A 22233-nucleotide genomic window follows, 5' to 3' on the forward strand; every position below is an offset into this window, starting at 1 on the left:
CGGGGGGCTAGTTGGGCACAGGCAATGTGGGAATGTCAAGGGGCAGCTTGTGCAGATTGGGGCTCCCAGTGTATCCTCCTCCCTCAGAAACTGTCTCATTACCCAGCAGTGGCCCCAGCTCCATCTAGTTCTTGGAAGGGTTTGCTTCTTCCTGCCCCCTACCATCATTACCAGTCTGTTTTGGCTACTTCCCCCCCTGGTAATTACTGGAGATTAATGTCAGTAAACAGAACCCTTCTCCTCTGCCATCTGCTCCTACATTATTTCCCCATTGCATAGCCTGTTCTCTCCTGAAGCATGGCCTAGAGTCCCCCAGTGAGCAGTGCCAGGGAAGGGTGGGGGATTCTCTGGCCCCAGGTGTTGGGGAGGGGTACACTGAGAGGACACTGACAGAGCTCTCCAGCGGTGGGGCGCTTTGGCAGCAGGTTTTATTGAGAAGAAAAGGCTCAGGAGCTAGGTGCCGTGGAGGCTGCAGTGGCAGCTATTGCAGCAGCCCGCGCCTCCTTCTTTTGTCTTTGTTTTTCCTCCTTGAGGCGCTTGCGCTGCTGCTTCTCCAGGTCCTGCAGCAGCTCCTGGAATCGGGCACTCCTTGGGTCCACGTGATAGCCCAGGCGCTCCTGGGCCTCTGCCTGCAGCCGGGCCCGTCGCTCCTTGTCTGCTTTCTCCTTCTCTCTGCGCTCCTGCTGCTGCTGCCTCCAGTTCTCAATCATCTGTGGCATCTTGGCCATGCTCTCTGCAATAAGCTGTTCCCTGCAGGGGAAGGAGGGTGGGTGGTGAGGGAAGTGACACCTAGCCAGAGTAGCACCCATCTACCCTCATCCCACCCTCAAGCCTTTGCCCACATCTTGCTTTCCAAGTCTCCATGGAGGTGAAAACCTGGGAAGATTTATCTTGGCCATTAACTATGAGGAAAAGTCCTTAACTAGTGAAAAAACAGGCAGGAGAGATGAACTAATTTATGTATGACCCTAGAGCATGAGAGAACCAAGGCCCAATAACCTCCAGGAGCAGACCCCAAATTAACATTTCACTGAGCTGTGTCTACTGAGCCATCTGGGTGCCACACACCATGCCAGGCCATTCCCAGACATCACTGACCACCTACTGTAAGTCAGGCCCAGTTCTAGGCACAGGAGTAAAGGCAAGAAATGGATTGAACCTTTCCATCCAATCCTATGGGTTTTTAGATATTAGAGCCCCATTTTAAGAATTAGAAATGTGCCCTGACTAGTTTAGGTCAGCGGTTAGAGCGTTGGCCAGAGGACCAAAGAGTCTTGGGTTTGATTCTGATTGAGGGCATGTACCTCGGTTATAGTTCGATCCCCTTGCCTTGGCTGGGGTCATGCTGGTGGCAATCAGTTGATTAGTCTCGCATCATTGTTTTTTTCTCTCTGTCCCTCCCACTCTAGCTGAAAATCAATGGAAAAATATCCTCGGGTGGGGAGTGGGGAGGGGGGGGGATTAGAAATGTGCCCTGGCTGGTTTCAGCCTGCAGACCCAAGGGTCGAAGGTTCAAGGGCATGTGCCTCAGTTACAGTTTCAATCAATGTATCTCTCTCATCCATGTTTTTCTCCGTGTCTCTTTCTCTACCCCCCTCCCTCCTTCTCTTCCACTCTATCTAAAAATCAATGGCAAGGTATCCTCAGGTGAGGATTAAAAAAAAATTAGAAATGTGAAGCAGGAAGAACTAAGGCAGTGGTTCTCAACCTTCGTAATGCCGCGACCAGGAAGAACTAAAGCAGTGGTTCTCAACCTTCATAATGCCGCGACCCTTTAATACAATTCCTTATGTTGTGGTGACTCCCAACCATAAAATTATTTTTGTTGCTACTTCATAACTAATTTTGCTACTGTTTCGTCTTAGGTGACCCCTGGGGAAAGGTCGTTCGACCCCCAAAGGGGTCACAACCCACAGGTTGAGAACCGCTGAACTAAGCCTCAGGTCAGCGTCATCCAGCTGGGGTGGGGACTGGGGTTCACATCCCATCTTCACTGTTGTCTGGGTGACTTTACTGCCTCAGCTTCATTTCTAAAATGAGGGTGATCCCCCTTTCCCCTAAGAGCTGTTGTGAAGACAAGAACTGTAAACATAAAGTATATGTGGCCTGCTTCCCCAACTTGCCTGTTTTGGCTGGCTCCTCCCTCCAGGTCTTGTCTCCATACTTTGGTTAAGTCTAATCTTTCAAACCTGCTTCTGAGTCTGACCTCTGCTCTTGATTCTAGACCCCATCACTTTCCACTGATTACCAGGGTCTTTGCACTAGCTGTTACCTCTATCCAGAACACTCTCCCTTGTGTGGTCATTCAGGTCTCTGCTTAAACATAAAGTTGAAGTCCCAAACCAAAGCTGCCCTCCGACTGCCCTCTAAACCAAATTTTATCTTCCTAATTAACAATTCTCTCTTGCCATCTGAAATATTTTGTTCCCTGCTGTGTCCTCCACACCTGGGACAAGGCCTTGTACACAGTAGGCGCTCAGTAAAGATTTGCTGATGAATGACTAAATGAACAGTTCAGAACTCTGCTTTGCAGCTAGGTGATCACACACGTATACCTACAGCAATGTAAACTCCGCGATAAGCGCCAGTTTGGGGATACAATTCACCCATCGGGCCGCGAAAGGGGCGACCCCCAGCCCCGACCGCATGCACGCACCTGGCCTTACGCTTCTGTTCCTCGGCTAGCTGCTGCACCCGCACTGAGTCCTGCATGGCCGCCAGGCTTGGGTACCATTCGCTCTCCTCAGCCTCCAGCTCCCGCAACTGTTCCTGCGACGGCCACAGCAAACCGGCAGCCACCCCAGAGGCTGCGCCGTGCCGCGCGAACTGCTTGGCTACATAGCGCGGCCCCAGCTGCCAGCGTGGAGTCAGTGGGTCATCCGGATTCGGCCACCAGGGCCCCGGCGAGTGGCGCGGGGGTGGTGGCGCCCGGTAGGTACGGAAGCCTGGGCCCAGATTTGCCGCTAGCCCGAGCAAGCTGCGTGTCTGCCGCCCGGGTGCCGCCATCTTGGCTGTGCGGGGTCCTCGCGGGCCGCCCGGGCTGACCACGGCGCTGCCTGCGCGCGCAAGGTCACAAGGGGTCGGGCGGAACGAAGAGTATTCCTGCTACCTCAATTCAGGGCAGTGAGACAAGAACTGTGTAAATATATTTTATCCATCTTCAGCTCTAACTTAAAATGTTATTTTAGCCCTGGCCGGTTTGGCTCAGCGGTTAAAGCGTCGGCCTGCGGTCCTGAGAGACCCGGGTTCGGTTCCCGCTAAGGGCATGTACCTTGGTTGCAGTTTGTCCCCGGCTCTGGTCAGTCGTGCGGGTGGCAGCCACTCGATGTGGTCCTTTCACATCGATGTTTCTCTCTCTCTCTCTGGTCCTCTCTCTCCCTTTCACTCTACCTGAACAAAAAAAAAAAAAAAAGGAAAAAATGTTATTTTAGCAGTTGTTTACATTTATTTTAAATTTAAGTATTTAACATTTATTTTAAACAATAATTTGAAAATGTAACACGTTTAACTATTACAACTTTAAATCAGTCTCATGGTATATTTTAAGTATTTAAAATCAAAATTTTGTTAAATATTTCTATATTTTTTAATTAATTAATTAATTTTGGTACGTGCTCCTAGCAGGAATTGAAACTGGGACTCTCTGGTCCGCAGGCGGACCCTCCAACTGCTGAGCCAAACCAGCCCAGGCTATTTCTATATTTTAAACATTTAAATATTGTTCATAATATTAAATATTTATTTTGTTTTTTAATTTGATTTTTTGTATACTTAAAACATTTATCTAGTAGAAAACATACTTTTATTATAAAATCAGGTTTTCTGGAACATACATTTATTTTCACAATTGTAACTCAGTTGTCAAACAGAAACATTTTTCATCTAATTTTACTCTTTTGGAAATATTAAAATACAAAGAATTTTATCAAAATGTTTTCTAAATCCAAGCAAAAAATTAATGATGCCTTAGAACCAGTGCACTACTTGATAGTTAATTTTTATTAAGTGGAAAAGAGACTTGTTATTAAGCAGGTTGCTTTCAGATCAGCAATATCTTTTCTTAGTTCCATAATACTTGGTATATATCCAGCCTGTGGTGCAGGTCCAAGAAAAACTTTTGTTCTAAATAATTATTTAAAACCTTACCTAGACATTTTCTTTCTTTCTTTCTTCTTTCTTTCTTTCTTTCTTTCTTTCTTTCTTTCTTCTTTCTTTCTTTCTTTCTTTCTTTCTTTCTTTCTTTCTTTCTTTCTTTCTTCTTTCTTTCTTTCTTTCTTTCTTTCTCTTTATTGATATTAGATATCGATATTAGAGAGAGAGAGGAGGGAGAGGGAGATATAGAAACATCAGTGAGAGAGAACATCTATTGGCTGCTCCCTGAATGCTCCCCCACTGGGGATTTGGCCCACAACCTGGGCATGTGCCCTGACTGGGAATCGAACCAGGGACCTCTTGATGCATGGCTGCTCAACCACTGAGCTGCACTGGCCGGGCTTGATGTTTATTTTATTTTGTTTATTTATTTTTATTATTATTATTTTTAATCCTCACCTGAGGACATTTTTCCATTTTTTGTTCAGATAGAGTGGGAGGGAGAGAGACGAGGGGGGAGAGAAAGAGAGAGAGAGAGAGAGAGAGAGAGAGAGAAACATTGACGTGAAAGGGACACATCGAGTGCCTGCCTCCCGCATGGCCCTGGTTGGGTTAGGGCCCAGGACAAACTGTAACTAAGGTATGTGCCCTTTGTGGGAACCGAACCCTGGTCTCTCTGGTCTCTCTGATGCTCTAACTGCTGAGCCAAGCTGGCCAGGGCTAGACGTTTATTTTAGATATATATATGTATTTAAAACATCTCTTTAGCCCTGGCGAGTTTGGCTCAGCGGTTAGAACCTCAGGCCCACAGACTGAATGATGGTAGGTTTGATTCCTGATCAAGGGCATGTACCTGGGTGGCAAATTGCAGGTTGCCTCTCCAGCCTGGGTGGGTCCAGGTGGTGTGGAAGGCAACCAATCCGTAGATGTTTTTCTCTCTCTCTCTCTCCCCAACTCTTTCTAAAAAAAATCAGTGGAGCGTGACAGGTGTGGCTTAATGGACTGAGCGGTGTCTCATGGACTGAGAGGTCCTGGTTTGAGTCCCTGTTCAATTCCTGGTCAGGGCACATGCCTGGTTACAGGCTCGATCCCCAGTAGGGAGGCATGCAGGAGGCAGCCAATGGATGTATTTCTTTCACATCGATGTTTCTTTTCATTTTTTTGTTTTTTTTTTAATCCTCATTCGAGGATATTTTTCTATTTATCTTCAGATAGAGTGTGAGGGAGAGAAAGGGAGAGAGAGAGAAACATCGACGTGAGAGGGACACATTGACTGGTTGCCTTCTGAATGACCAGAGCCGGAAACGAACCACAACTGAGGTACATGCCCTTGGCCGGAATCAAGCACAAGACTCATTGGTCCACGGGTCGATGCTCTATCACTGAGCCAAACTGGCCAGGGCTCACATCGCTCTCTCCCCCTTCCTCTTTCTCTAAAGAAATCAATAAAAACATTAAAAAATATATATTTTTTTTCTTTATTAATTTGAGAGAGAGAGGAAGGGAGATGAAGAGAGAGAAACATTAATGAGAGACAACATGTATTGGCCACCTTCTGCATGACCCCCACTGGGGATTGGGCCCACAACCTGGGCATGTGCCCAGACCAGAAATTGAACTGGCGATCTCTTGGTTCATGGGTTGACGCTCAACCACTGAGCCACACCGGCTGGGCTATAATTATTCTTTAAGTCGTAAATAACTATATGTGTTGGTTGCCCACTTTCCTGCGGAAGAGGGAGTCCTGGGTTCAGTTGCGGCCAAGGGCACGTACCTTGGTTGCAGTTTGTCCCTGGCCCCAGTTGGAGTTGTGCAAGTGGCAGCCAATCAATGTGCCTCTCTCACATCGATGTTTCTCTTTCTCTCTCTCTCTCTTCCTCCCACTTTGTCTGAAGATAAAATGTAAAAATATCCTCAGGTGAGGATTAAAAAGAAAGTCTGTGGAAACAATGTACTGTATATATTTTTTAAATTTTTAAAAATTGATTTTAGAGAGAAAGGAAGGGAGAAGGAGAGAGAGATGGGAACATCGATGAGAGAGAACATTGATGGCTGCCTCCTGCATGCCTCACATTGGGTATTGGACCCACAACCTGGGCATGTGCCCTGACTGGGAATTGAACCGGTGACCTCTTGTTGCATAGGTTGATGCTCAACCACTAGGCCCTAACGGCCGGGCACCAGGACTGTCATCTGACAAAACACAAACTCTGTTCCCATTAAACACTAACTCCTCATTCTCCCCTCCCCCAGCCCCTGGCACTCGCCATTCTACTTCCTGTGTCTATGAATTTGACTCCTCTAGGGACCTCATATAAGTGGAATCATACAATATTTGTGTGTCTGTGACTGGTTTATTTCACTTAGCATAATGTCCCCAAGTTCATCCACATTGTAGCATGTTTCAGACTGTCTTTCCTTTGTAAGAGTGAATAATATTACATCATATATATTTACTACATTTTGTTTATCCATTCATTCATTGATGGACATTTTTATTATGCTTCCTCCTTCTTTTGGCCATTATGAATAATGCTGCTATGAACATGGGAACATGGGTGTACAGTGGTTATTTAATGGAAAAAAAGAATAAAAATATTAGATTGTATCACATGTAGTAAGGGTAAGTATTGTTTGGTAAAGCTTTTATTTCAGTCATATGTACATGTTTATATATACTAGTATTCCACTTGCAATTTTATGCTAACCTCTAAACAACCATTTAAAAAATGTTTTTATTGATTTATTTTTTTTTAGAGAGAGAGAGGGAGGGAGAGAGAGATAGAAACATAGATGTGAGAGAAACATTGATCAGCTGCCTCCTGCACACCCCTCACTGGGGATCAAGCCCGAAACCCAGGCATGTGCCCTAACCAGGAATCGAACCGAGACCTCTCAGTCCATGGGAGGACGCTCAATCCACTGAGCCACGCTGGCCGGGCTAAACAACCATTTTTATTATGCTTATGGATTGTGTGGATCAGGAATTTAGAAAGGGCACAGCGGGGATGGCTTGTCTCTGCTTTATGCTGTCTGTAGCCCCAGCTGGGAAGAATTCAGAGTTGAGTGACTTGATGCTAATCCTCCAGAATCATCAGAAGGCATCTTCGTTTGTTCATACCTCATGATTGATGCTGGTTGGAGCCTCAGCGGGGCTATCAGCTGGAATATCTATACAGTGGTCTCTTCACATGGGCCAGTTGGAGCTTCCTCACAACATGGCAGCTGGGTCCCAAGTGAACAAGTCTGAAGAGCAGGCATTTTTATGGCTGAGTCTTGGAAGTCACATGACATTTCTGCTGTATTCTTTTGGTTAAGCCAGTCACAAAGGTGGTCTTGGTTCAAGGGTAAGGGCCAGAGACCTTGCCAATTAAAGAAAAGTCAAGGGCCCTGGCCGGTTTGGCTCAGCGGTTAGAGCGTCAGCCTGTGGTCCTGAGAGACCCGGGTTCGGTTCCCGCTAGGGGCGCGTGCCTCGGTTGCAGTTTGTCCCCGGCCCTGGTCGGTTGTGCGGGTGGCAGCCACTCGATGTGTTCCTTTCACATCGATGTTTCTCTCTCTCTCTCTGTTCCTCTCTTCCTCTCTCTCCCTCCCACTCTACCTGAACAAAAAAAAAAAAGGAAAAAATGTCCTCGGGTGAGGATAAAAAAATAAAATAAAAATAAAGAAAAGTCAAAGTCTCTTTGTTTTTTTGTTTTTTATCCTCACCCGAAGATATTTTTCCATTTTTTGTACAGATAGAGTGGGAGGGAGAGAGAGGAAGGGAGGGAGAAAGAGAAACATCGACGTGAAGGGACACGTTGAGTGGCTGCCACCCGCACGACCAACCAGGGCCAGGGACAAACTGCAACCAAGGTACGTGCCCTTAGCGGGAACTGAACCCGGGTCTCTCCGGACCGCAGGCCAACGCTCTAACCGCTGAGCCAAACTTGCCACAGCCAAAGTCTCTTTGTTAAAACCTATAAATAAAATGTATTTCTTACTGTGCTTAGTGGTAAAAAAAAAAAAGTTTGGCCCTGGCTGGTTTGGCCTAATAGTTAGAGCATCGGCTCATGAACCATAGGGTCTCTGGTTTGATTCCCAGTCAAGGGCACGTACCTGGGTTGCAGGTTCAGTCCCCCAGCCCAGGCAGGGTTGTGCAGGGGACAACCAGTCGATGTGTCTCACATTGATGTTCTCTCTCTCTTCCTCTCTTTCCCTTCCACTCTATCTGAACAAACAAACTATATATATATATATATATATATATATATATATATCCTTGAGTGAGGATTAACAACAACGAAGAGTTTGAAAAAAAAATCTGCTTGATGATGTCTGTGGTATGAATAAACTATAATTATACATTCCATTAGGCTGTTTTGCTGGGTATTTGTTTCCATATTTTTTGTTTTGATTGCAGAAATGATGCTGCAGTGAGCTTTACTGTCTGTGTCCCCATGCGCCCATGGGAAAGTTTTCCTGGAGTTCTCAACAAATCAAAGTCTTTCCTCAGGGTTTGCTGAGGGACAGATGTGGTTGAGGTCTGTGGTTGAGGTCCAGTGAATGAAGCGAATTGAGGGGTGGAGGTGAGGTAAAAAGCATCAGGCAGGAGCCAGCCATGCAGGCATTATAGGACATGATGAAGGTTTCTAGTTTTATTCTAAGGGCAATGGGGAGCCATAGGAAGGTTTTGAGCAGAAGAGTGATGGGTATGATTTAGGATTCTTCTCTGGTTGCTGAGCAGAAAAGACATTGAGTGGGTCAACGTGTATTTTTTATTTTTTGTTAATCCTCATCTGAGGATATTTTTCCATTGATTCTTAGAGAGAGTGGAAGGGAGAGAGGAGGAGAGAGAGAGAGACATCAATGTGAGAGAGACACATCAATTTGTTGCCTCCCAATCGACCCCGACCAGTTCTGGGGACCAAACTTGCAACCCAGGTACGTGCTCTTGACAAGAATTGAACCCAAGACCCTTCAGTCTGTGGGCCAATGCTCTAACCACTGAGCAAACCAGCTAGGACTGAGTGGGTCACCATGTAGAAAAAAAGGAAAACAGTAGGAAATAGAAGGGGCCATGTTGCCATGTGGTTCCTGACCTGCAGGGACTTTGCATTAATTACCTTTGCTATTACCATGCCTAGAACTTTCTCCTAGGATCTTTACATGGTGGGCTTTTTCTTGTCATTCAGGTTTAACTGGGTGGTCACTTTGTATACTCCTTTGATCTAGGAATATGTAAGAAATGAGACAGAGATGGTCCCTGACCTCAAACTGCTCACAGTCTTTGGGTGAGACACACAAGTACTTATAGTGAAGGTGAAAGAGGAAGAAAGTGCCTGGAATGGGGCTGATGGATGGTCAGGCGTGGCACTTCTGAACTGTAGTTTCCTCCCAGATCAGGAAATTTGGGAACCATGCTGAGAAACTCCAACCTGGTGGTTAAGAGAAGCCACTCTGTTGTGAAAGCAGCCTGGATGGAATTTCAGCTGCTGGTTAGGGCTGGGCACACAGCCAGTACCAAATGGTATTGGGAGAGGGGCTTCTGAGGACAGGTCTTAAATTGAGATAAAATTCACATAAAATTAATCATTTTAAAGTGAAAAATTTAGTGGCATTTAGTACATTCACAATGTTGTGCAACCACTACTTCTATCTAATTCTGGAACATTTTCATCACCCCAAAAGGAAACTCCATACCCATTAGCCGTCGCTCCTATTCCCCCTTCCCTTTAGTCCTTGGCAACCACTAATCTACTTTCCATCTCTATGGATTTGCCTATTTTGGACATTTCATATATATGGAATCGTACAATTCATGACTGTGTCTAGATTTTTATTTTTTTAATTCTCACCCCAGGATATATTTTTTCAATTATTTTTATTATTTTTAGATAGAGTGAGGGAAGAAGGGAGAGAGAGAAATTGATGTGAGAGAGACACATCAATTGGTTGCCTCCCACACAATCCTGATGGGGGCCAAGTATTGAACCTGCATCTGAGGTACATGCCCTTGACCAGGAATTGAATCCACGACTCTTCAGTCTGAGGGCCAATGCTCTTCCTGATGCTCTAACCACTGAGCGACTGGCCAGAGCTGTGTCTAGATTCTTTTACTTAGCATGTTTTTGAGGTTCATCCATATGGTAACTAACATGTATCAGTACTTGTTATGGACTGAGTTGTATCCTTTCAAAATTCATGTGTTACAGTGCTAACCCTTGCCCTGGCCGGTTTGGCTCAGCGGTTAAAGCATTGGCCTGCGGTCCTGAGAGACCCAGGTTCGGTTCCCGCTAAGGGCATGTACCTTGGTTGCAGTTTGTCCCCGGCCTTGGTTGGGTCTTGTGGGTGGCAACCACTCGACGTGTCCCTTTCACATCGATGTTTCTCTCTCTCTCCCTCCCACTCTATCTGAACAAAAAATGGAAAAATGTCCTCGGGTGAGGATTAAATAAATAAATAAATAAATAAAGTGCTAACCCTCAGTGCTAAACTCAGAATATGACCATATTTAGAAATAGGGTCTTTAAAGAAGTAATCGAATTAAAATGAGGTCATTAGAGTGGGTCCCAACCCAATATGACTGGTTCCTTATAAAAAAGAGGAGCCTGGCCCAGCCGGTGTGGCTCAGTGGTTGAGCATCAACCCATGCACCAAGAGGTCACCGGTTTGATTCCCAGTCAGGGTACATGCCCAGGTTGTGGGCCAAATCCCCAGTGGGGGGCATGCAGAAGGCAGCCAGTCGATGTTCTCTCTCATCGATGTTTCTATCTTTCCCTCCCTTTCCCTTCTCTCTCTAAAATCAATAAAGAAAAAAGAGGAGCCTGGCTGGTATGGCTCTGTGGATTGAGCACTGTCCCATGGACTGAGAGGTCCTGGTTTGATTCCCATTCAGGGCACATGCTGGGCTCGATCCCTAGCAGGGGGTGTGCAGTAGGCAGCCGATCAATCTTTCTCTCTCACATTGATGTTTCTAGCTCTCTCTAAAAAATCAGTAAAAACATTTTTTTAAAAAAAGATGAGCCCTGGCCGGTTTGGCTCTGCAGTTAGAGCGTTGGCCCTCAGGCCAAAGAGTCCCGGGTTCGATTCTGGCCAAGGGCATGTACCTCGGTTGTGGTTCGTCCCCGGCCCTGGTTGGGATTGTGCAGGTGGCAACCAATTGATGTGTCTCTCTTGCATCGACATTTCTCTCTCTCTCTCTCTCTTTCTCTCTCTCTCTCTCTCTCTCTCTTCCTCTCTCCCTCCCTCTTGCTCTATCTGAAGATAAATGGAAAAATATCTTCAGGTGAGGATTTTTTAAAAAGATGAAATTTGGGCCCTGGCCGGTTTGGCTCAGTGGTTAGAGCGTTAGCCTGCGGTCCGGAGAGACCTGGGTTTGGTTCCTGCTAAGGGCATGTAACTTGGTTGCAGTTTGTCCCCAGCCCTGGTTGGGTCGTGCGGGTGGCAGCCACTCGATGTGTCCCTTTCACGTCGATGTTTCTCTCTCTCTCTCTCTCTTCCTCTCTCTCCTTCCCACTCTAGCTGAACAAAAAATGGAGGAATGTCCTCGGGTGAGGATTAAAAAAAAGATGAAATTTGGGCACAGACACTCACAGAGGAATGACCATGTTTAAAGACACAGGGAGAAGATGGCCATCTACAAGCCAAGGAGAGAAGCCTCAGAAGAAACTGACCTTGCTGTCACCTTGATCTTGGACTTCCAGCCTCTAGAGCTGCTGTGAGACAATAAATTTCTGTTGATAAAGCCCCCAGTCTTTATTCTGTTGTTAAAGTTCCTGGGTATTTTATTAGGGCAGCCCTAGCAAATTAATATAGTATTTCATTGATTTTATAGCTGAATGATGTTCCGTTGGAGGAAATTATTATTATTATTTTTTTGTAATCAAAGATGGAAAAGAATCTAAATATCCAAGAATAGAAGACTTGTTAAAGAAATAACTGAATATTCATAGGATGGAGTACTATGCAGACGTTAAAAAAAGAATAAGGCTCTATTTATGTCATGGTTCTCAAAGTGTGGTCACCAGGCCAGCAGCATCAACATCACCTGGGAACTTGTTAGAAATGCAAGTTCTTGCCCTGGCCGGTTTGGCTCAGCGGTTAGAGCGTCCGCCTGCGGTCCGGAGAGACCTGGGTTCGGTTCCCGCTAAGGGCATGTACCTTGGTTGCAGTTTGTCCCCGGCCCTGGTTGGTCGTGCGGGTGGCAGCCACTCGATGTGTCCCTTTCACATCGATGTTTCCCTCTCTCTCTCTTCCTCTCTCTCCCTCCCACTCTGTCTGTGCAAAAAATGGAAAAGTGTCCTCGAATGAGGATTAAAAAAAAAAAAAGAAAAGAAATGCAAGTTCTCAGGCTCCATCACAGAATCAGATGCTCTGGGGGTGGGGTCCTCTGTGTGGGAGCCCTCCAGGTGACATTGATGCAGGCTCAAATTTGAGACCTACTGCTATATATAACGATATAGCCCAGGGGTTCAAAGCAGCCCTGGGTTACTTTTTAAAAACACTAGTGCATGGGGCCCATCCCCAGAGATTCCAGCATAATTGATCTGGAGCAGGGTCTGGGCAGCAATTTCCTACTTAGAATGTGCAGCCAGGGATGGGAACCACTGATACGGAGTAAGTGTGAAAAGCCAGGTGGAAAAGAGTCATGTTTCAGAATGTTCTTTGCAGGAATGTGATAGTTAAAATTTGGATAATGGAGAAAGAAAAGTGGGGTATGTGTGTGCAGTAGAATACTCTTCAGCAGTGAAAAGGCTGGAACAAGAAATAGAACGCAGGTGAAAGTTAAAGAATCTACATTATGATACCGTGCATATTATGTTTAAAACACACAAAACAACTTTTTATGTATCTTTTGTGAATGTATACCTATGTAGTAAAACTATGAATACAGCCTGGGGAATTATAACTGGCAAATTCAGGGATTAGGGCTAAGTATAGATCACATTTCTCTCATATCTGTAATCTTTTACTTTATTTATTTGTTTGTTTTTGTTCATTCTCACCCGAGAATATTTTTCTATTGATTTTTTTGTTGTTGTTCAGATAGAGTGGGAGGGAGAGAGAGGAAGAGAGAGAGAGAGAAACATTGACGTGAAAGGGACACATCAAGTGGCTGCCACCCGCACGACCAAACAAGGGCTGGGGACAAACTGCAACCGAGGTACATGCCCTTAGCAGGAACCGAACCCAGGTCTCTCTGGACCGCAGACCGATGCTCTAACCGCTGAGCCAAACTGGCCAGGGCTTTCCATTGATTTTTAGATAGCGTGGAAAGGAGGGGAAGGAGAGAGAGAAACATTGATGTGAGAGAGACACATCGATTGGTTGCCTTTCACATGACCATGACCAGGGCCTGGGATTGAACCTACAACCCAGGTATGTGCCCTTGACTGGTAATTGAACCCCAGTCCCTTTGGTCTGTGGGCTGATGCTCTATTGCTAAACCAAACCAGACAGGGCTATTTATTTATTTTTAATATGTTTTTGTTGATTTTTCAGAGAGAGAGAGAGAGAAACACAGATGTGAGAGAAACATTGATCAGTTGTCTCCTGTATGCTCCCCAACCGAGGATCGAACCCAGGTTGTGGGTATGTGCCCTGCCCAGGAATCAAACCTGTGACACTTTGGTGCATGGGAGGATGCTCAACTAACTGAGCCACTCTGGCCAGGGCTCATATCTCTAATCTTTTATTTTTATTTATTTATTGTTTGTTTGTTTTGTTGTTGTTGTCATTTTTGTTTTTTATCCTCACTCCAGGACATTTTTGCATTTATCTTCAGATAGAGTTGGAGGGAGAAAGGAAATATGAGAGAGAGAGAAACATCAATGTGAGAGAAACACATTGACTGGTTGCCATCCATACAACCCCAACTGGGCTGGGGACAAACTGCAACCGAGGTACGTGCCCTTAGCGGGAACCAAACCCAGGTTTCTCTGATCCGCAGGCCAACACTCTAACCGCTGAGCCAAACTGGCCAGGGCTTTATTTTGATTTTTTATATATAGTTTTTATTTAAGTAGAGTTGGTATACAATCTTATTTTGGAGAATATATATATATATATATATATATATATATATATATATCTCCATCCTCACCCGAGGATATTTTTTTTCCATTTATCATCAAATAGAGTGGGAGGGAGGGAGAGAGAGAGAAACATTGACGTGAAAGGGACACATTGAGTGGCTGCCACCCGCATGACCAACCAGGGCCGGGGACAAACCACAACCGAGGTATGCAGGCCGAAGCCCCAACCACTGAGCCAAACTGGCCAGGGCCCAAAATTATTTTTTTCTTCATTGATTTTAGAGAGAGAGGGAGGGAGAGGAAGGGAGAGATAGAAACATTGATTAGAGAGAACATTGATTGGCTGCCTCCTGCATACTCTCCACTGGGGATTTAGCCCACAACCTGGGCATGTGCCCTGACCAGGAATTGAACGGGCGACCTCTTAGTGCATGAATTAATGCTCAACCACTGAGCCACACTGGCTGGGCTTTTTTTTTTTTAAGAAAATATTTTTGTGGCCCTGGCCAGTTTGGCTCAGCGGTTGGAGCATCGGCCTGTGGACCAGAGAGCCCTGGGTTTGGTTCCTGCTAAGGGCACGTACCAAAAAAAGATATATATATTGTGTGTGTGTGTATCCCCTCCCATTGACCTCCTCCTTCCCACTCCCACCCTCCTCCTGCTTTCCCCAAACTATTTTCTGTGTCCACTGGTTATGTATATATGCATATAAGTTCTTTGGTTTATCTCTTCCCACCCTCTAACCCCCTTCCCTCTGAGGTTTGTCAGTCTGTTCCCTACTTCCATGTCTCTGGATCTGTTTTGATCCTCAGCTTATTTTGTTCATTATATTCCATAAATAAGTGAGATAATGTGGTACTAGTCTTTCTCTTACTGGCTTATTTAGGTTAGCATAATACTCTCCAGGTCCCTTCATGACATCTCAAAGGGTAAGAGATCTTTCTTTTGCCCTGGCTGGTTTAGCTCAGTGATTAGAGTGTCTGCCTGCAGACCAGAGGGCCTGGGTTCGGTTTTTGCTAAGGGACATACCTCGACTGCAGTTTGTCCCTGGCCCTGGTTGGGGTCATGTGGGTGGCAACGACTCAATGTGTCTCTCTCACATTGATGTTTCTCTCTCTGTTCTTCCTTCTCTCCCTCCCGCTCCATCTGAAGGTAAATGCAAAATTATCCTCAAATGAGGATTAAAAAAAAAAAATCTTTCTTACAGCTGCATAGTATTCCATTGTGTAACTGTCAAACTATGAATATTCAAGCCACAGTTTTTTTATCCACTCATTTACTGATGGACACTTGGGTTGTTTCCAGATCTTAGCTATTGTAAATAGTGCTGCTATGAACATAGGTGTGCATATATTCTTTTTGATTGGTGTTTCAGGCTTATTAGAATATATTCATAGAAGTGGAATCACTAGGTAAAATGGCAGTTATATTTTAAATTTTTTGAGGAAACACTGTATTATTTATTTATTTATTTATTTATTTATTTATTTTTGGTACATGCCCTTAGCGGGAACTGAACCCAGGACTCTCTGGTCCGCAGGCCAACGCTCTAACCGCTGAACCAAACTGGCCAGGGCAACACTGTATTATTTTCCATAGTGGCTGCACCAGTTTGCATTCCCACCAGCAGTGTTAATCTTTTATTTCTTAATTGGGGTAACGAGTACAGCGGGTTTTGTTATTTTTGTTGTTGTTGTTATATATATGTAAATCCTCCCTTAGAATATGTTTTTCATTGATTCTAGAGAGAGGAGGGGAGGGGGAGAGAGAAACATTGATGTGAGAGGGAAACAGCCATCGGTTGCCTCCGGTATGTGCCCTACAGGGGATTGAACCAGCAACCCTCGGGTGTGCCAGGCAATGCTCCAACCTAGCCACACAGGGCAGGGATTTTTGTTATATTTTTGGGCACACTTAATTGAATGCCCAAAATACTTCACTTAAAGAGCAAGGGGCTGCCCTGGCCAGGTAGCTCAGTTGGTTAGAGTGCCCTCCCATACGCTGAGGTTGCAGGTTCCATCTCCCGTCAGGGCACATACAAGAAGCAACCAATAGCCCTGGCCGGTTTGGCTCAGCGGTTAGAGCGTCGGCCTGCGGTCCGGAGAGACCCGGGTTCGGTTCCCGCTAAGGGCACGTACCTCGGTTGCAGTTTGTCCCCGGCCCTGGTTGGTCGTGCGGGTGGCAGCCACTCGATGTGTCCCTTTCACGTCAATGTTTCTCTCTCTTCCTCTCTCTCCCTCCCACTCTATCTGTACAAAAAATGGAAAAATGTCCTCAGGTGAGGATGAAAAAAAAAAAAAGCAACCAATGAATGCATAAATAAGTGGAACAAAAAATCAATGTTTCTCTCTCTCCCACTTCCTGTCTCTCTAGTGTCAATAACAAGAACAACAAAGAGCAAGGGGCAGAAAAAAGGTATAAATTGCCTTAATTTCTTTTCTTTTTTTTTTTTTCTTTCACTTTTACAAGTTTCTTTTTTTTTTTTTTTTTGCATGGTTGAAACAGTTTTTAAACTCTAAAGTAAAGCTACCCCCTTCAGCCCCCCCAGTCTCATCCACCCATTTTCATGCGTCTTTCCAACAGGAAAATCTTGCTGGTTTTTCCCAGTATTCAAATACAAATAAATTGTAGCTGTATGTTCTTACTCCCCTCCCCCAAAAGGTCAGGTCATAATAGACACCCTGTTCTGAAGTGTTTTTAACTTCTTCTCCTCTTTCTCCTTCTTTCTTCTCCTTCTCCTTCTCCTCCTTCTCCTTCTCCTTCTCCTCCTTCTCTTTTTCCTTCTTCTTCTCTGTATCTTTTCATGTTAAAACTGTAAGAGCGTGTGCAGCCCGGTACAGATATGCAGTATTATGGACTTATGCCTGGTGAGTCGGGGAAATAGCGAGGAGGCCCAGGTGGCTTGAGGGGAAGAGAGTGAGGAGAGTCATGGGTGAAGAGGTTATGGGAGCCGACAGTACCAGCCCTGGTGGGCTGCAGTGAGGACTTTGGCTGTTACTCTGGATAAGGTGGCAGCCCTGGAGGGTTCTGAGCAGAAGAGGGACGTGCCCGGCCTCAGGGCACCCTCTGCCGGCTGTAGGGGGAACAGACTCTGTGGGCGGGAGCTGGGGGACCAGAATGGAGATACTATACTGGTTCAGGTGGGAGATAATAGAGGCCGTGTCCGGGTTGAGGACGGAAGAGGGAGTAAGAAATGGGTGGATTCTGGGTGGATTTTGAAGCGGACAGGACTTTCTGTCACGTCATATTGGGGAAGGGTGGGCTCAGAGAAAGTGAGGGGTCAAGGATGCTCCAAAGTTTGGGGCCTTAGCTCCTGGCAGGATGGAACTGCTGTTAGCTGGGTCTAGAGGACCTCGTTAAGATAGGACCTCAGGTGCCGCGGAAGTCGGGCCCGCAGTACTGAGAACCACCGCCAGAGGGCGAACCGGCCCCATAGCCTGAGCAGCCCTTGGGGCGCGGGAAGGACCCGCCCTGCCGCTTCCCACGGCCCCGCGGCCTGCAGTGCCTCACCTGGGTGCGAAATGTGGGCCTCAGAGGTGCCAGGGCCCGGCCGGGACTCCCCGGCGCTCTCGGGGCCCCAAAGCCTATGTGCTTCAGGCACTCCAACCTCCACTCCCCACCAGGCTGTTTGCCTTTGGCACTATCTCAGGACTCTGCAAAAATGTCACCTCCCTAGGAGGCCGTCCTTCTGACCACCTTGGGGGCAGAAGCCCCTCCCCCCTCAAGACACCTGTAAGGCACAGCCCTTTTTAATATCTTCTTAATGTTTAAGACTCTAAAATCATTTAATTTATCTTGTATTGTTTGTTTTCTGCACTACAATGTAAGGACCCATTTTCTGTTTTGTCCACCTGTATCCCCAGGGCTCAGAATTATGCTTGGCCTCTAACAGGTGATAAAGAAAAACCAATTGCAATAATGTTAATTATAGCTTACTCACAGTACTACTGTGTACCAGTTTCTTTTTTAAACTCCTTACAGTCCTGGCCAGTTTGGCTCAGTGGTTGGAGCATCGGCCTGCAGACCAGAGAGTCCTGGGTTTGGTTCCCGCTAGGGGCACGTACTAAAAAAAAAACAAAAAAAAAACACCCCACTAATAAATAAACTCCTTACATAAATTATCTCTTTAAGCTCTCAGAGCAACCTTACCAGGTAGGGACTGTTATTATCTCCATAGTTCAGAGGAGGAAGCTGAGGCCCAGAGTGGTTAAGGGACTTGACCAAGGTTGCACAGCCAGGAAATTGCAATGTGGGGATTAAAACCTGAGTAGCTTAACTGCAAAGTCTGGTTTTGCTAAATGGATGAATGGGGCCCAAAACCAGGTACAGAGCCCTCAAGGACTCTGGCATTGTGCCCCTGTCTCTAGACCTGCCTTTCCTGGTCCCTCAGCCCACACACCAGCAGCCCCTGCCCCCAGGTCCCCTGCCATGCTGGGGGGAGGAGTGGGAACACAGCAGGTCTGGGTTTACTCTGGAGTTTGCAGAGGCGACTCCAAAGCTGCCCAAGTGGGGGGCAGGCCATTAAAAGTAGGTTTGATGGGCATAGACTCCATTCACCAGACAGCAGGGTCAACTGCTCAGGACCCTGAGCCCAGTCTCAGACAACCAAACATGATCCTCGGCCAGCTGACCACAATTCTGAGCCTGCTCTGTGGAGCCTGGCTACCCACAGGCTTGGGGAAGCCTGGATCCCAGGGTCCCCCACCCCAGCCCAGGGTTGCCACCAATCAGACTCTAACTCTGGGCCTAGGGGCCCAGGCCTCCCTGGTGCCATCTTCTGCCTTCAGCAGCTGGAAGGCCTTCTTGAACCTGCAGAAAAATGGGCATATGCAGATAGGTGGGCTGCAGCATGGGCAGGAGGTGGCCGCCACCATGACTCTCCCACTGGACCCACAAGAAGTGGCCCAGGAGATGTGCAAGGCTGTGCCCTTTACTCAGGTGAGCATGTGTGTGGGGGAAGGAGAGGGCTGGGCTTTAGCATTGACAGAGAGCATGGGCTGTGGCGCCAGATTTGGAATCAAACCCTGCATCCTTTATCTATCTCTGATCCTGTTTCCTCCCTTATAAAATGGGGGTTGTCTTTCCCATCACTGCCAAAGCAGTTTCCCCTATCCTGGTCTCCCAGCTTCTGCTATCACCACCCTGTCCCCAAGTCTGTTTCCATTTAATGGCCACATGCACCTGTGAGCTCCTGAGTCAGGTCATATCTCTTTGCTCAGAACTCTCCATGACTCCTACCTCACCCAGAGCAAAAGCCCACGTTTTTCCGGCAGCCCACAAGGGTCCTGCTTCATTTGCCTGTTCCCTCCCTGCTGTTACCTCCTCCCAGCTCCCCCTTGCCCACTATGCTCCTGCCACACCTGCCTCCTTACTTTTCCCCAGACGCACCAACGTTATATACTACTGGCTGTTCTTTTGCCTATAACACCTCCCCCCACCCTGACATTCTATGGCTCCTTCTTTTGCCTCCTTCAGATTTTTACTCAAACTCTGTTTAAAAATGCAGCACCTCCCACCCCATTCCCCCCTTTTCTGCTTTCTTTCTTTAGAGAGAGAGGAAGGGAGAGGGAGAGAGAGATAGAAACATCGATGAGAGAGAACATCGATTGGCCGCCTCCTGCATACCCCTCACTGGGGATTTGGCTCACAACCTGGGCATGTGCCCTGACCAAAAAGCAAACCAGCAACCTCTTGGTGCATGGGTCAATGCTCAACCACTGAGCCACACCGGCTGGGCTCTTTATTTCTTATTGTAGTACACATCATCACCTAAAAAGTGAAATTGATTCTATAATTGCATTTATCATCTGTCTTCCTCAGTAGAATGTGTATTCCACCAGGGCAGGAATATTTATGCCTTATTCACTCTGTGTCCCTATCCCCAGGCTGCAGAGCAGAGCCAGGCACATGGGAGGAACTCAGTGTTTGCTGAATGATGAACAATAGTAGCACCTGCCTGCTAAGCACTTTTGGCCAGCCTGAATGAGAGGAATATGGGCAGCACCTTCATAGTTGCATTCAGTTGGTGCTCCATAATGGCTGTAGGAATTCATGCCATGTGTTGTTTCTGGCCCAGGCTTTGAAGCCAGGTGTACCAAAGTCTGCCTTAATGTTGATTTCTTTGTAACTCAGAGCAAGAGGCTGGGGTGGCTGGGGCAGAGCAAGGGGGAGGGGGAGGAGAGGGTGGAAGATGAGGTTATGGGAAGAGGGGCAGAGGAGGGAGTGCAGAGTTTAATCAGAGAAGGGTCCTGATCAGGGGGTGAGTTGGTAGATTCACTTAGTTGGAGGGGATCATAGAAGGAACTATCATTTATTTATTTTAATGTTTTTATTGATTTTTTAGAGAAAGGAAGGAAAAGAGAGAGAGAAACATCTATGTGTGATAGAAACATCTATCAGCTGCCTCCTGCACGCCCCCCACTGGGGACTGAGCCCACAACCTGGGTATGTGCCCTGACCGGGAGTCGAACCCAGACCTCTCAGTTCATGGGACAATGCTCAATCCATTGAGACACACTGGCTGGGCAGGAATTAATATTTATTGAGCACTGACTGTGTGCTAGGTAATAGGCCTAGGCTTTCTGTGTAACTCCCAGGCTCCTGTAATGTCACCACTTCCTGCTGTTCCTCCCCCTTCCTCTCTATTAATCCTCTCTGTTGAAAGACCTAGAGTGGTTTCTTTTTTTCCTGGTTGAACTTCGATGATTTCACAGAAACTGAGGCCCAGAGAGGTGAATAACTTACCCCAAGTCACACAGCGAGCAAATGGCAGAGTCAGGACTTGAGCCCAGGCATCCATGCTTCTCAAGGTGGGGTGGAAATGGAAGGGGAGTTATTCTCATTAGTCTGACCTCAGACTTTACTGTTCTTGACCTGTCTCCCTGCCTCTGGCCCCAGGTGCTCTCCCAGCCAGGATGCATGGCCATGCGCCTCCGTAATCACCTCTGTTTTGGCTACTGCTCCTCATTCTTCATCCCTGGTGTGGACCCTGCCTCGCTTGTCCTCTGCAACAGCTGTGTGCCCACTCGAAGGCACTGGGTACCCGTGTTCCTGTGGTGTCGGGTGGGCAGCCCAGTCTCTCGTCGGCGGGTGAGGACATCGACAGTGCTGGTTGAGAGGTGTCAGTGCAGCCCGAAGGCATGAGCTGAGCATCTTCGACTGACACATAGACACATGCACCTTGGAGAGATGTGGGGAGTCAGAAAGACGCGGACCTGGATTATGTACACTGGGTCAAAGAGACCAGGGATGCAGGGAAAGCCAGATAGGCCTCCCGAGTCCTCACCCTGCTCCCATGGACACCAGACATAGCCCCAGCCATGAGGTGGACCACTCAGAGTCAGCACACACTTTTTGAGCACTCACTGTTGGCCAGGCCCAGCTCTAAGCATTTGACATGTATGTACTTGTGTCATCCTCAGAGCTGCCCAATAACATAGAAGTAGCACTTCACTTTACAGGGAAGGAAACTGAGGCCTCAAGAGGTAAAGACACTCACTCAGGGTCACATAGCAGTATGGGGTAGAGCCAGCATTTGAACCCAAGGCAGTGTGGTGCTCACTTTTAATCACCAGGCTGGACCTCCTCTTATGGAATAAGTCAAAGACACACTGCCAACTGCAGGGAGAACAGATGGCCCCACCCAGCCCAATAGATACAGTGACAACCCTGGCCTGGGGACCCCAAGAAACCAAGGCAGGAAGGCAGACATAGCTACTGGGGAAAACCTGGGTTCCCCAAGTCAGAGGCAGAACCCACGTGCTCCAGCTGCCCCCTCCCAGTCTCCACCCAGCCCCATGCCTACTGTGGCATTCTACAGAAACCATAAAGGTTGACCGAACCCAGTTGTGCATATATGTGTGTATGTGTGTGTTTGTTTCTCCAACTGGAGTTCCCTGGGAATGAGTGGTCCTGTGGAATGTGGGCATGGGGGGGTGCTTCCTCCTCAGTTGGGTGCAGGGTCTGCAGTGGACATGGGAGGCCTGGATTTGGGCGTCTGGAATCAGGGCCCTAGCAGATGGGCCCGTCTGGCACAGACACAGGGACATGTGGCGCTGTCAGGGTTGCCTCCAAATGCTCCCCGGAGCGCAGGGCGGGTGTTGGGGGGGGACTGGGGCCCCCCTCAGCC

At 47.1% G+C, this 22233-nt stretch overlaps 2 protein-coding genes across 4 annotated transcripts; one reads left to right on the plus strand and one right to left on the minus strand.

Moving 5' to 3' along the window:
• Positions 1 to 409: 409 nt before the first annotated feature.
• GADD45GIP1 (GADD45G interacting protein 1) lies at positions 410 to 3012 on the minus strand. Its single transcript, XM_036240270.1, has 2 exons — positions 2657 to 3012; positions 410 to 750 (listed from the first exon to the last, which is right to left on the minus strand). Exons 1-2 carry the CDS (start codon positions 3004 to 3006, stop codon positions 447 to 449), a joined length of 654 nt encoding a protein of 217 aa, XP_036096163.1. The 5' UTR covers positions 3007 to 3012; the 3' UTR covers positions 410 to 446.
• A 63-nt stretch (positions 3013 to 3075) lies between these two features.
• On the plus strand, positions 3076 to 21887 carry DAND5 (DAN domain BMP antagonist family member 5). 3 transcript variants are annotated; one of them, XM_036241148.1, is made up of 6 exons: positions 3076 to 3139; positions 11593 to 11788; positions 16479 to 16520; positions 16925 to 16972; positions 18893 to 19043; positions 21003 to 21887. In XM_036241148.1, the coding sequence occupies exons 2-6, from the start codon at positions 11700 to 11702 to the stop codon at positions 21246 to 21248; spliced, it is 576 nt and encodes a 191-aa protein (XP_036097041.1). In that variant the 5' UTR covers positions 3076 to 3139; positions 11593 to 11699; the 3' UTR covers positions 21249 to 21887. The 3 variants fall into 3 exon arrangements, with proteins under 3 accessions (XP_036097041.1, XP_036097042.1, XP_036097043.1); XM_036241149.1 differs by having other exon boundaries at positions 18896 to 19043; XM_036241150.1 differs by lacking the exons at positions 3076 to 3139; positions 11593 to 11788; positions 16479 to 16520; positions 16925 to 16972 and having other exon boundaries at positions 18717 to 19043.
• The last annotated feature ends 346 nt before the right edge of the window (positions 21888 to 22233 follow it).

The sequence above is a fragment of the Molossus molossus genome, unplaced genomic scaffold (genome assembly GCF_014108415.1).
Source record: "Molossus molossus isolate mMolMol1 unplaced genomic scaffold, mMolMol1.p scaffold_m16_p_4, whole genome shotgun sequence".
NCBI lineage: Eukaryota > Metazoa > Chordata > Mammalia > Chiroptera > Molossidae > Molossus > Molossus molossus.